Source organism: Neolamprologus brichardi, chromosome 2, assembly GCF_056152115.1.
Source record: "Neolamprologus brichardi isolate AB-2024 chromosome 2, ASM5615211v1, whole genome shotgun sequence".
Taxonomy (NCBI): domain Eukaryota; kingdom Metazoa; phylum Chordata; class Actinopteri; order Cichliformes; family Cichlidae; genus Neolamprologus; species Neolamprologus brichardi.
The window spans coordinates 2,280,145-2,295,232 of NC_142105.1; the positions used below are offsets into that span (position 1 = coordinate 2,280,145).

Genomic DNA, 15,088 nt, shown 5'->3' on the forward strand with positions numbered 1-15,088 from the left:
TTTCTGCTAAATTATGAGTTTCTGGTTTTTATAGTATTTGTGCTTTTTATAGTATTTCTGCCTTTTATAGTATTTCTGCTTTTTGTAGGATTTGTGCTTAATTTAGTATTTCTGCTAAATTATAGTATTTCTGCTTTTTATAGGATTTGTGCTTAATACAGTATTTGTGCTTAATATAGTATTTGTGCTAAATTATAGTATTTCTGCTTTTTATAGGATTTCTGCTTTTTATAGGATTTCTGCTTTTTATAGGATTTGTGCTTAATATAGGATTTCTGCTTTTTATAGTATTTGTGTTAAAACATAGTATTTCTACTAAATGTAGTATTTATGCTTAATCATACTATTTCTATATATTACTGCCAGGTCCCCAGGCAGCCAATCCTCTGTGAGGACTCAGACACTTAGCCCTGAGATTTACACATCAGGGCCTGCACGGCTTCCTAGCCAGCCAATCATATCTGAGGTGTGCCGTTTCTTCTCTCGTCATATCTCAGCAACGGTTGTACAAAGAGCCATGAAAATCGCAGTCAAAGTACACCAAAGTCCGCTGATTCTCCCAGTACAAGAATTATTTTTCTAGTCCACCTAGTTTTTGAGTTACACAACGTTTTGTAACTCCAAAAAAGGGCGTTTTTCGCCTCTCACCGCGATCTAATTCTGACTGCTCATCACCCGGTTTTCCAGGGGCCCACTCTCTTTCCCAGTGGCGCAGTTGGTAATGACACGGTTCTGCAACCGAAAGGTCGTGGGTTCAAATCCACGTTGATCAACATGTTTTTTTCCCTACAAATTAATACACTATCACAGACCAGTAATTCATATTCATCATTTATTACAATTCTGCAAACTTTTATCATTTTACCAGCTTTTCTAATATGGACCTCACATTCTTGTTAACACTCCATGGCACAAATACTGTTCCCTTTAGGCTCTGTGTATGTGTGTGTGTATCAACATTTATCCCATTTTAAAGTATTACTCCTCCATAATTGTATTTCTGTTAAATCAAACGACTTTTACTACATCTTAGTACTTCTGCTCAATCATAGTATTTCTGCTAAATCATAGTATTTTTGCCAAATCATGGTTTTTGTGCCAAATCTTACCATTTGTGTTATGTTATAGTATTACTTCTAAGTGGAGGAATTTCTGTCATGTTACAGTATATGTGCTGATTACAGTATTTCTGCTAAATCATGTTATTTCTACTATACTATATTTTTCTTTCTAAATATAGCATTTCTGCTATATAATTGTATTTCTACTATGTTATTTGTGCTAAACAAGAGTATTTGTGCTGAAACATAGTATTTCTGCCAAATGATAGTATTTCTGTCAAATTATAGTATTTGTGCTTTTTATAGTATTTCTACTTTTTATAGAATTTGTGCTTAATATAGTATTTGTGCTTAATATACTATTTCTTCTGAATTATAGTATTTCTGCTTTTTATATTATTTCTGCTAAATTATAGTATTTCTGCTTAATATAGTATTTGTGCTAAATTATAGTATTTCTGCTTTTTATAGTATTTCTGCTTTTTATAGTATTTCTGCTTAATATAGTATTTGTGCTAAAACATAGTATTAATTTAAAATTACAATATTCATAGATCATCACAGTGTCTCTGGTAAAACACAGTATTTCTGCTATGTTGTACTATTTTTCTAAATCATAGTGTTTCTGTAATGTTTAAGTATTTTTGGCTAAATATATTCTTTCTGTTATCTTATACTATTTCTCCTAAATTCTTGTATTTTTGAGAAGTTATCATGTTTCTGGTAAGTTACAATATTTCTGCCAAGTTCTGCTTTGATATTGTATTTCTGCCAAGTATTTTGTTTCCTCTAAGATATTGCAGTTCTGCCAAGTTATTACATTTTAGCAAAGTTCTTTTGCTTCTGCAAAGTTTTTACAATTTCTGCAACTTTTCAGCTTTTTCAGCTAGTTTTTGCAGACAGCTTCAGCTTTAAAGCATCCACACTGCATTTTCGCAGGAAATGCAAATTTTTCTAGTTCTAGTTGCCACTTTTTCCCCCGTTTTTTGGCACTTAACTACTTCCACAATTTTCAGCCGATTTTCACCATTCAAATTTTAAACTATTCTGCTATTTCTGCTAATGATCGCTATGACTTTTGCTATTTTTTGCTATTATACTTTTTAAAATATTAAGCTTTTTTCCTTTAATTTGTCCCATTGAAATGAATGGAAAACTTCCAAAATTCTGCTAAAACTTGCTTGTTTTTGAAACTTAACTACTTCCTCATACTTTCACCTAGAACAACCATTCAAACTTTAGAATGTTCACAAATTATTGCGCTATTCATGTATGATTCAGCTTTTTCATATCTGTTACCATTTTCATCTTATCCCTCTTCAAGTTTTGAGTTTCATCTTTGTGATTTTTCACAAAATACATGGGTTGTTATGGTTGCTATGCAGTTGGTTCTAAGTGAGCCACAGTACCTTTGGCAATTTTCTCTTCATGTCCGAACAACTTCTTGCTACTTGCTCAATTTTCACTCAACTCCCACAAATTATACATCAAAACGTAGGTATTTTTGCTGGCTTTCAGAAAATGTCACTATCATTGCTGTGGAATTTATAGAATTTTGGAAAATCTCCTCAGACCAACACAAAGTCGGAAAACTCTCCATAGAAAGTCAATGGAGAGTTTGTTCAAAATCACCGCTTGATTTCTGTAATGAGAGGCATATTCGAATCGTCATATCTCCTTAACGAAGCGACGTTAAGACATGAGGCTTGTGCCAATATATCTTCAGACACTCCTGACGCTCACAATTCAAGAATTATTTTCTCACCTATTACCGTTCTGAGATGAGTTAGACTTGTTTGAAGGTAGGAAATTCGTCCTTCGCTCAGATTTCTTCAGATTTCAAACTCTGGAAATGAACCACTTTTTTCTCTCGTCATATCTTTTTAATGGATTTACACAGAGACCTGAAAATTTCCATGACTGTTCACCAATGCCTGCTGTCTCTTACGGTGAAAGAATGATATCGATACTCCAAATAGATTTAGAGTTAGAAAGCGTTGTTTGAGGGCAAGTCAAGGCAGTTTTTGCTTCGCCTCTACTCAGTTATGGTGCATTACAAGTCAAATATCTTTATTAATTCATATTTTAATGATAAATTGTCAACACTTTAAGATTCCCCCATCTCTTCTGAACAAAACGGTGTAAGAATGACCGTTCTAGCCCCTACGGTTAGGAAATTATGGTCATTTGTTTGAGTTTAGTCCTCACTATGAGAAATAGACTGCAAAAATCCTGTCTCTCTGCTGTGTGTGTAAAAACGGCTGCACCTGTTTTGGCGGGAAAAAAGTACACAGCCTCTCTGATTGGTGGATTCAAATTTAGCAGCTCCCAGGCTGCTTGACTGACCTAGAAACTGGCTTCTCTCTCTTTCTGTGTGTGTTATAGTATTTCTAAATCATAGTATTTCTGCTTTTTATACGATTTCTGCTAAATGATAGTATTTCTGCTTTTTATAGGATTTGTGCTTAATATAGTAGTTCTGATTTTTATAGTATTTATGCTTAATATAGTATTTCTGCTTAATATAGTATTTCTACTAAATTATAGTATTTCTGCTTTTTATAGGATTTCTGCTAAATTATATCATTTCTGCTTTTTATAGGATTCGTGCTTAATATAGTATTTCTGCTAAATTATAGTATTTCTGCTACATTATAATATTTCTGCTTTTTATAAGATTTGTCTTTAATATAGGATTTGTGCTTAATATAGTATTTGTGCTAAATTATAGTATTTCTGCTAAATTATAGTATTTCTGCTTTTTATAGGATTTGTGCTTAATATAGTATTTATGCTAAATCATAGTATTTCTGCTTTTTATAGGATTTGTGCTTAATATAGTATTTCTGCTAAATTATAGTATTTCTGCTTTTTATAGTATTTCTGCTAAATTATATCATTTCTGCTTTTTATAGGATTCGTGCTTAATATAGGATTTCTGCTAAATTATAGTATTTCTGCTTTTCATAATATTTCTGCTTAATATAGTATTTCTGCTTTTCATACTATTTCTGCTTAATATAGTATTTCTGTTTTTATAGGATTTGTGCTTAATATAGTATTTCTTCTTTTTATACTATTTGTGCTTAAAATAGTAGTTCTGCTTTTTATAAAATTTGTGCTTAATATAGTATTTCTGCTTTTTATAGGATTTGTGCTTAATATAGTATTTCTGCTTTTTATAGTATTTCTGCTTAATATAGTATTTCTGCTAAATTATAGTATTTCTGCTACATTATACTATTTCTGCTTTTTATAGTGTTTCTGCTAAATTATAGCATTTCTGCTTTTTATAGTATTTCTGCTTTTTATAAAATTTTTGCTTAATATAGGATTTGTGCTTAATATAGTATTTGTGCTAAATTATAGTATTTCTGCTAAATTATAGTAATTCTGCTTTTTACAGGATTTGTGCTTAATATAATATTTGTGCTTAATATATTATTTTTGCTAACTTGTTGTATTTCTGCTTTTTATAGTATTTCTGCTAAATTATAGTATTTCTGCTTTTTATAGTATTACTGCTTTTTGTACTATTTCTGCTTAATATAGTATTTCTACTAAATTATAGTATTGCTGTTTTTTATAGTATATGTGCTAAAACATAGTATTTCTACTAAATGTAGTATTTATGCTTAATCATACTATTTCTATATATTACTGCCAGGTCCCCAGGCAGCCAATCCTGTGAGGACTGAGACACTTAGCCCTGAAATTTACATATCAGGGCCTGCACGGCTTCTCATTCAGCCAATCATATCTGAGGTCTGCCGTTTCTTCTCTCGTCATATCTCAGCGATGGTTGTACAAAGAGCAATGAAAATCGCAGTCAAAGTACACCAAAGTCCGCTGATTCTCCCAGTACAAGAATTATGTTTCTAGTCCACCTAGTTTTTGAGTAACACGACATTTTGTAACTCCAAAAAACTGTGTTTTTTGCCTCTTACCGTGATCTAATTCTGACTGCTCATCAACCTGTTTTCCAGGCTCCCACTCTCTTTCCCAGTGGCGCAGTTGGTAATGACACGGTTCTGGAACCAAAAGGTCGTGGGTTCACTCCCACCTTGGTCAACATGTTTTTCTCCCTACAAATTAATACACTATCACAGACCAGTAATTCATATTGATTATTTATTACAATTCTGCAAACTTTTATCATTTTACCAGCTTTTCTAATATGGACCTCACATTCTTGTTAACACTCCATGGCACAAATACTGTTCCCTTTAGGCTCTGTGTGTGTGTGTGTATCAATATTTCTCCCATTTTAAAGTATTACTCCTCCATAATTGTATTTCTGATGAATCAAAGTACTTTTACTACATCTTAGTACTTATGCTCAATCATAGTATTTCTGCTCAATCATAGTATTTTTGCCAAATCATGGTTTTTGTGCCAAATCATAACATTTGTGTTATGTTATAGTATTACTACTAAGTGGAGGAATTTCTGTCATGTTACAGTATATGTGCTAATTACAGTATTTCTGCTAAATCATAGTATTTCTACTATATTATATTTTTCTTTCTAAATATAGCATTTCTGCTATATAATTGTATTTCTGCTATGTTATAATATTTGTGCTAAACCAGAGTATTTGTGCTGAAACATAGTATTTCTGCCAAATGATAGTATTTGTGCTAAAACATAGTATTAATTTAAAATTACAATATTCATAGTTCATCACAGTGTCTCTGGTAAATCACAGTATTTCTGCTATGTTGTACTATTTTTCTAAATCATAGTGTTTCTGTAATGTTTAAGTATTTTTGGCTAAATATATTCTTTCTGTTATCTTATACTATTTCTCCTAAATTCTTGTATATTTGAGAAGTTATCATGTTTCTGGTAAGTTACAATATTTCTGCCAAGTTCTGCTATGCTATTGTATTTCTGCCAAGTATTATGTTTCCTCTAAGATATTGCAGTTCTGCCAAGTTATTACTTTTTAGCAAAGTTCCTTTGCTTCTGCAAAATTTTTACAATTTCTGCAACTTTTCAGCTTTTTCAGCTACTTTTTGCAGACAGCTTCAGCTTTAAAGCATCCACACTGCATTTTCGCAGGAAATGCAAATTTTTCTAGTTCTGTTTGTGGTCGCTGACCGTAAATAATACATCTTAATGTAAAAGCGGAGGCCCATATAAAATCTGATTTGGACACGCCCCCATACATACTACATATGTGTTGTAACAAGTGAATCAACTGAAAAGGAAAACATTTATTTTCAAGCGGTCACTTTTAAACTTTTTTGTTTAGGAAAAGCAGCTGTTTGTTGTTGTCCACTCACCCCTGAGTGACAGCCATGAGCTACAGTCAGTAAAATGATAATAAAGCACAATCGATAGGCACAGTTTGAAGCTCTTATTCTGAAAAGTCAAACCGGTAGTACGTTCGCTTTCAGGAAATGCATGACAGAACTAAACGCTGCTGTACGTAAACAGAGAAATACAGCCGCGTTTGAGTTGTTGATCTTTGTCATGAATGAAGCGGCTCACCGACGGGACTCGTTAACCGGTAGAAGTCTCCCTGAGGTCCAGTGTGTTTAAACAAGCTGGTCAGTAGCTAACCGGCAGATGCTGTTGTCTTCATGTTCTGTTAGGATTGTACCAGCTAGGTGGATGCTATGCTAGCCTTCAATGACTCCACCTGAAATCTGGAGATTTCTTTGTTTCTTTGATTTGAATTGTGTATATTTTTCTGTATCTGGTTAAATTCTATAAAATAAAAAACGCTGCACAGATATCTGATTGATTGAGTTTTAATATGAAAGATTTTAATTCAGAGTAAAGGTTTACCTTTGTGTAACCTGAGTCACACTGTATAGTTAAAGGTATGTTTTTATGTGCAGATGAACAGTGATGGAGCTGTCTCAGAGGGAGCGTCTATCGGAGTTGGTGGAGGAACTGACCACATCAGGACAGCCACAGCTCAACCAAGACAAAATGAAGGAGGTCAAAAAGCTCTGCAAGTATGACATCAGCATTTCCACAGCGATTATTTAGTTGTAGGTGTAAAGTGGAATTATGAAACAAATGAAAGACTCCAAAATGTGCAATCCTTTGGAAAGGGGTCAGGATTGTAAGTATCTGACAACACAGTAAGGAAACCCTGAATCTATCAAGATCTGTTATCAAGCGCGCAGATTGTCGAGAGAATATCAAAAGGGGCACATAGAATAACAACAACCCACATTCATCAACAAGCTAATATAATATCGCTTCAAACTATATCATTGTCATCAAGTGGGGACAATGCAATGCAAACGTAGCCATGTTTTACCTGATGGGTGCAGCGTTGCTGCTGATAGTGCTGGAGGGCAGGGCTGTGTTGATCTGAGACTTGAGAGATTAAAAAGTCCACAGGAGATGGTAGCTGATAGAACAAGTCTAATGAGATTACAGTAAAATAAGAATTTAGCCAAAAAATCTATACACATAAAATACACACACACACACATGCACATACAGTGACATTTTACAGTGTATATACTATGGCCACTTTCCAGAATCCTTCTCTTATTAATTATTCCAGGTGCTATAATAATAAAGTAATAAGAATAAAAAATAAAGTAATAAATATTAAATAATGTATTTATGATGATTCAATTTGCTTGACTATCTGTGCAGAAAGCTTTTAAATGTTTGTAGAGATAAAATCATTTTGCTGCTGTAAATTCAGCATTTTGTCTTATTTACAATATAAATCTAATAAAATTTGTTTCTTAATGTATTTTCTTAGAAAGACAGTGTGTTTTAATCCATAATTATGTGGATATGCAGATTAGTGAAATATAAACCCTGAAGAAAGGCAGGGAACTTACTTTAAAACTAAATTTGTTCCCTAAAGCGTGGACAGACCTGCAGACCCATGACACTCTTACTCAGGTAGCTAGCAGCTAATGAGCAGCACAGTTGTGCAGTTAATAACAGGACAGGTAATATTTGTCGTGCTGTTGCACACACAGCGCGCTCATTTGTCTCATCAGTTACCACAAGACAATTTACCAACGTGTACGTAATAACTAATTAACTCCTGTGTGTTATAATTCAATAAAAGGATGTTACAGTGCCTGATAATCCACCGCTTCAAATGGAGAAAGTCTTGATGGCTGTTATGAGGAAAGGCAGCCAGTGGAGCGCATCGTTGTGTGCCTCAACTTCACGGGCTGTTTCGGCCTTTTATCACAAGTTAATCTGACATTTTTACCTTCCTTGGTTTGGTTTAGGGATTAGAGATCTGATCTAGACTATAATATTAATATTTTGGGACACATTGTCAGCAGTGGACTTGAATTCATCGGGTTTTTCGGCCGTTATCACTACACCCTCATCCAAGGAGGCCCTGCCAGGGTTGAACCAGTGTGTCAGTGGTTTATGTTAACATTGTTATTTCTCTTCTACTTTCTTCTGTTTAGTTTTCTACAGTTTATCCACCGCAGCACGGTGGCACGGTGGTTAGCACTGTTGCCTCAGGTCCCAAGTTCAGTTTCGCCATCAGGCTGGTGTCTGATGTTTGCATGTTCGCGTGGGTTCTCTGGCTTCCTCCCACAGTTATGCAGTTAATGGGGATAGGTTAATTGGAAACACTAAATTGCCCATAGTGTGAATGTGCTGGTTAGCCCGGCTGCGACAGACTGGTGACCTGTGTACCCGGCCTCTTGCCCTAAGACAGCTGGGATAGGCTCCCGCGACCCTGAAAAGGATAAGCAGAAGTGAATGGCGGATGGACATCAATTCACTGTAACTGAGAAGTAAAATTTTAAAAAAATTTAAAGCTTTAAAATTTTGGAGCCTCTTTTTCAAAGGTTGATAGAGACAAGTAAGACAAAAGAGACAAGAGAGGAGAGCCAGGAGGGGGGGCATCTGGCATCCCACCCCTCCCTGCCGGATTGGGCCGTACACCCTACTTACTGGTTTCTGTTGCATCAGTCTTCGTCTCGCAACCAGCGCGCTCTGCCATCAAGGGCGAGCGTTGGTCAATGGTAGTCATGTGACCGATGCAAGCCAGATCATTTTATTTAGCGAAATTGTGATTAATAATGAAATGTTATTGTTGAGAGGCACAGGGAGGACTCCACATGCGCACAGTTAAATGTCTAAAGAAAAGGGCACACATCAGGAAAGGGGGAGGAGCTCAAGCCCCGACCCTTGCACGACCCCTGCACGACCCCTGCACGACCCCTGCACGTGCCACAGAGGGTCTACATCAGGATGAGAATCACAATTTCCCACGAACAGATAAAAAGTTACTGGACAGTCAAATAAAGGTGACGCAAAGAATGAAAGAAAACAGCTGATCGTTCAATACAACAAGACGTCATCATCCAAAACAATTTGTGTGAGTGTACATTAACTTGTGTTTGTCTACACAAGAAAGGTTTTATGGTTACGTGTTAAATACAGTCATGTGATTCTTTTTCAGCATCATGAGTCCTCACAACAACAAACAAGTTCTTTCGTGATTCATAACATCAAATTTAAAAACGTTACTGGGCTAATTACTCTCCACCTGTCCTCCGCTCCTCAGAGTGTCTAATGACTGCATAGACCACGTGTACCACTCAGTGATGTCCCAGCTGAACCAAGAACATGCTGAGATCCGGCTCTCTGCCTTCCAGATCGCCGGGGAGCTCTTCTCCAGGTCACACCACTTCAGGATGCTGCTAGTGGACAACCTCCAGGTAAATCAGCTGCTAGTAGCTAGTAATCATCTGAGATCATCCAGTGCACACCAAACATTACAGGACCTGGCTTTCTACTGGCAGAATAAGGCCAATGATGGCTTTTTATAGCAGTCACCACACTGCTACAGAAGCCATCATATCAGTTTTGACAATATCCCCAACATCCTGGTTGTCTAGCGCCATTAGCATGCTAGCACTGCTAACTGTTGAATCTAATGTTTGTTGTGAGTGGATCCCAGTCTTATGGTTATTTAACACTAAAAACAAAATAAAAACGTAACGGAGCAAAGGCAAACTGAAAGTCTTTTTAGCTTTCCGGCTGATATCGCTTCACGTATGCGCACTAAGTGATCTGTGCAGGATAAATCCACGTACAGTGAATTCCATTCAAAGAGGAACAATACAAACACTCAACTTTAATGTTAGCATGTCTTTCTTTCTGTGTCCCCCTCGTCTATTCCTCCACCTCTCTTCTTCCCACAGGAGTTCTTGGAGCTGACGGTAGAGACTGATTCAGAGCAGCCCCTCCCTCCTCCCAAAGAAGTAGCCAGGAAACTGAGAGCTCTGGCCGTCCAGACTGTGCAGTCGTGGCAAACGTCTTATGGCTCTGCTTATAAGAAGCTGGCACTGGGCTACAACTTCCTCAAACAAGTTAAAAAGGTGAGCGATGCAGAGATACAGAGTGACCCATGTGGTATGAGGCTAATGCAGAGGCCTCGGTTTGAATCCGCCGCAAGACCCTGTACATGAGGAAAACACACTGAAATAACATCTGAATTACCTGTGAGAAGATCCACAGGCAGCATGATACAAACAACGAGGAAAAGGAGGCGTTAGGAAGCGTTCTGTGTTCTGCCTATCAGATTTAGATTTCACAACTCTCAGTATCAGCCTTAACAATCCTCTAGAACACAGGTGTCGAACTCCAGGCCTCGAGGGCCGGTGTCCTGCAGGTTTTAGATGTGTCCTTGATCCAACACAGCTGATTTAAATGGCTAAAAGACCTCCTCAACATGTTTTAAGTTCTCCAGAGGCCTGGTAATGAACTAATCATGTGATTCAGGTGTGTTACCCAGGGTGAGACCTAAAATCTGCAGGACACCGGCCCTCGAGGCCTGGAGTTTGACACCCCTGCTCTAGAAGTATGAAATAGAAGCACACTACAGATTCTGGAAGCTGCATGATGCTGGTGATCTGTAAAGACGTGTTAAAGAGCCACATGTTTACCAGCTGCAACACTGGCATTGTTGGCCTTGTGAGTGAGGAACAGTTGTTGTTCATCTTTGTGTGCATGGATAGATTTTGATGGGGTGCTATTATGTGTACATGCTTTCAGGTGGACTTCCAGGACATTGAGGCGAGAACAGTAGCAGAGAGGACGAGGGAGGAGGAAAGACGGAGGAGAATGGAGAGGATCTACAAGGAGAAAGTAGAAGCAGCAGCTAAAGAAATGGAGGGTAAAACTACATCGTGTTGTTCCCTGCTTCTCGTTTTAATACCAATGTTTTTATTTCCATTATCAGAAACTATTAAACACTCAAAGTCTCAGTGGTTTTGTTTGTATTTGGATCTTTACACATAGTGTTATTAATGTTTGGGCATTAAGACTTTTATATTGTTTCTTTGTTAGAGTTGCAGCAAGAAATAGAAGCAACGCTGACAGAGATGGAATCGTGCATGAGGCTGCTTTTCCCAGATTTCAGCCCCATAGACATCCAAACAGCCAACAGCAGCCCCTCCAACTCCCAGCCAGACACTAAGTGTCCTTCAGATGATGAGCAGCCCTGCTGCAGCAAAGACCTGAGGGCTGATGGCGGAGTGGGAACGGTCCAAGAAAGAGAGGAAAACACAGGAAGCATGGGAATGACAGAGGGAAACAGAAAGAACTGGGAGGAGAAAGGAGAGAGGGAGAAAACAAAGAAAAGGTCTGAAGGTACAGAGGGCGAGGATGGGGAGAAGCAGGAAATGGACAGAAGGAAGGAAGCTGGAAGGAGGGAAGTCATGGAGGTGGAGCAAGACGAAGAGAGCGAGCAGGAGGAAAGTAATACAGAGAATGAAGAAGAAGAGGCTGGTGATGAAGACTTTATCAGGAACTCTGGCCTCATATCTCACTCCTACAGTCTGGATCTGAACCTCAGTCCTGGTGCGTAGAACACACACACGTGGAAGCTTCACGGTGAAACTCCAGTGAAGAAAATAATAAATCACAGCAAAACCTTTGAACACAAACTTTACTCCCTGAAACAGCCGCTGTGCATTATTAAGATAATACATTTTATACTGTGTACCTTATAAACTGGCAGTTTAGAGTGTAGCATTCACACACTATCGAACCACTTATTTGTAGGGCTGTGTGTGCGACTGCACTCAAAGTGATGAAAAGGGTTCAGTGCTACATCCAGAAATATGTTCGACGTTTTATCGGGCAAAGAGCAGCAGTCACAGTTTCTGCCACATCATGTCTGTGTGTCAGCATGATGTGCATGTGTGGGTAACATGTCTGACTTTGGTTGATGAACATTTTACTCTTTATCTTCCCTCTTTTGCTTGTTTTGTATCAGAGCTGAAAGTGCTCACGCTTTTATCTCAACAGGGCAAAAATAAATGCTGGTGATAAATTCTTTGAGGCCTTTGGTCTGTTTAGTGAAATGAAGACGAGGGTTTGGGAGCAGAAGAGATTTCCCGTCTGTGTAAAGCACTCGATGTGTTACGTATGATTACAGTTCAGTCGTTAACATTCAAACATGACACAGTTTTGTTTTATTAAAGCCTGTAAACATGTGACGGCACCACAAATATGTTTGACTCTAATATAACTCATGAAGGATGTTGCACTCGTGGCATTTCATATACAAATGTCTAAATAATATCACGGGGATCTTCTGAGTAGAGCAGCGGTGTCCAGGTGAATGGATCGTGCTGTTCAATGAGCATAAAGCAGACCTTTGAGAATCAAACAGGCCTCTAATAGTCCTGTTAACGTGTCGGCACAGTCAGAGGAGTGAGCGCTGTTTTTCTTCCAGGTCTTCATGTGAAGGAGACGGAGGATAACGAGCCGGTGGTTTCCACGGTGATAGACCTCCATAAACTCATAACAGCCAAACATCTGCCAGCTGTGCAGGGCTGGGTTCAGGTAAGAACACACACACACACACCTCAAAGGCCAAAAGCAGAGTATTTGAACAGCGGTTCTCCTGTGTAGTTAACTGTTTCCTTGTGTGTTTGTTATGGTCTTACATTCTTGCAAGACTCTCGAGTGCCTCTCTGCTAGCGCTGCGTTAAACATGAAAAGAAGCTGAGCACTTGTGTTTCCATGTAAACAGAGGGTGAGATATTATTTTAGACGTGCTTCAGTACTTTGAGAACATTGCTTCTTTTGATGTGCGTATATTTGTATCTTCTGCGTGTCTGTAAGAATATATAAGATTGTGGACTAAGAGAACGTAGTCAGCGTTTGTTCTGAGAGTTTGGAGAACGTCTGCCTCTGTCTCTGTGCATTAACTGTGTTAAATACTGGTGTAAATGCCTGCAGTGGCTCTGCTGTCATACATCAATGTTCCTACATCAGTGCTTAACCATGGTTTTGGAATCCATGATTATTTAGATTATTTCAAACGCTCTCCTGCTGGCTCACAGCGTGATTTCTATTGGTCACATTACTGCGGGCAGCCTGACCAGCTGTCTGAGTACGTATGTATGTATGTGTGGCCATCTTACCTGTATTTCTGGTTTCCCTGTGTGTGCAGGTGTTCACCAAATCAGGTGCTGAGGAGCAGCTGTTGAGACGAGCACTTGACCTGAAGAGGTCTTTGGAAGCCACGCTGCAGAAACACAAAGAGCTTCACATCGACTACAAGGCCAGGGTCCGCAAAGTGGTGAGTTATAGCTAATGATACAGCTCATATAAGGGTGGAGTGCCCACTCTGGGTCGGGGATGAGTTCCTGCCCCAATTGGAGGAGTTCAAGTATCTCGGGGTCTTGTTCGCGAGTGATGGGAGAAGGGAGCCGGAGATCGACAGACGGATTGGGGCTGCAGCTGCAGTAATGCAGACGCTGCACCGGTCCGTCGTGGTGAAGAGGGAGCTGAGTGTAAAAGCGAAGCTCTCAATTTACCGGTCGATCTACGTCCCTACCCTCACCTATGGCCACGAGCTGTGGGTAGTGACCGAAAGGACGAGATCGCGGATACAAGCGGCGGAAATGAGCTTCCTCCGAAGGGTGGCTGGCCTCTCCCTTAGAGATAGGGTGAGGAGTTCGGCCATCCGGGAGGGGCTCAGAGTAGAGCCGCTGCTGCTCCACATCGAAAGGAGCCAGCTGAGGTGGTTCGGGCATCTGACAAGGATGCCTCCTGGGCGAGGTGTTCCAGGCATGTCCCACCGGGAGGAGGCCCCGGGGCAGACCCAGGACACGCTGGAGAGATTATATCTCTCGGCTGGCCTGGGAACGCCTTGGTGTTCCCCCGGATAAGCTGGAGGAGGTGGCTGGGGAGAGGGAGGTCTGGGCCTCTTTGCTTAGGCTGCTGCCCCCACGACCCGGCCTCGGATAAAGCGGATGAAGATGGATGGATACAGCTCGTAGTTAAGATTAGACACGGTGCTCTCTTTTTGTTAAATAATAAAAAAAGTTGTTTGGTTACATTTAACCTGCCCAAGTGTGAGCAGATTGATTTGGTGCTATTATAGAAGGTAACCAGTAGATGGCAGCATTCTATTGTAAATCAAATAGGGGAGCTTTCCATTACACAGGTGATGGTGCAGGAGTGAGGCGCTCTGATAGAACAGCTGCAGCTGATAACTGGCTGCCTCTGCCTGCAGTGATGGAGAAAAGCTTCATGTTTCTCTAAATTCTGTTGGGTTCTCCTGCAGCAGCAGCCTGAGTGTGTTTACAGAGGAACTGATTCCTCAACCAAAACTCCCATTAAAATAAATTGCTTTTTAAAGGTTCTTTGTGTTTGGAGAGAGAAGTTTAACGGAGTCCCATAGAAGAATTTTCTGGAGTCAGCAGCGTCATCTCTGCTTCTCCGAGGACGCTCAATATGTCATCAACTCCTTTTAAAAAGTTTCACTTTTACATCCAGGAAGGAACATTTGGACTAAATTGGGTCCTTGTGTTGGTTTGATTTTGCTGCACCTAACAAAGAGTCAGGCTGGGCTACAGCTGTATGTGTAGTAAAGCTGACTGAAGCCTCACGCTGTGCAACGTCAGCAGGACATGACAGAGAAATATGTTGCACGTAAAGGCTTTGAAGGTGATATTTACTTTAGCCACTTCTTTGTTGTCTTGGCGATATGTTCTGGGTCATCTATCACAGTTCTGACTGAGGGAAGGAGATGAATCTATAAA

General features: G+C 39.2%; 1 protein-coding gene across 4 annotated transcripts in view; it reads left to right on the forward strand.

Moving 5' to 3' along the window:
• Nucleotides 1-6,457: 6,457 nt before the first annotated feature.
• The window catches only part of uvssa (UV-stimulated scaffold protein A), a 36,297-nt gene continuing 27,666 nt past the window's right edge, over nt 6,458-15,088 (forward strand). For all 4 annotated transcript variants that reach the window (XR_015719630.1, XM_087846069.1, XM_087846076.1 and 1 more), the window contains exons 1-8: nt 6,458-6,616; nt 6,911-7,030; nt 9,589-9,742; nt 10,229-10,405; nt 11,082-11,202; nt 11,376-11,888; nt 12,769-12,878; nt 13,492-13,620. Coding sequence is in view for 3 of the 4 variants with exons in the window: in XM_087846069.1 (XP_087702195.1) it covers nt 6,921-7,030; nt 9,589-9,742; nt 10,229-10,405; nt 11,082-11,202; nt 11,376-11,888; nt 12,769-12,878; nt 13,492-13,620 (1,314 nt within the window). In the remaining variant the exon portion in view is untranslated. The remainder of the gene's footprint in view (nt 6,617-6,910; nt 7,031-9,588; nt 9,743-10,228; nt 10,406-11,081; nt 11,203-11,375; nt 11,889-12,768; nt 12,879-13,491; nt 13,621-15,088) is intronic.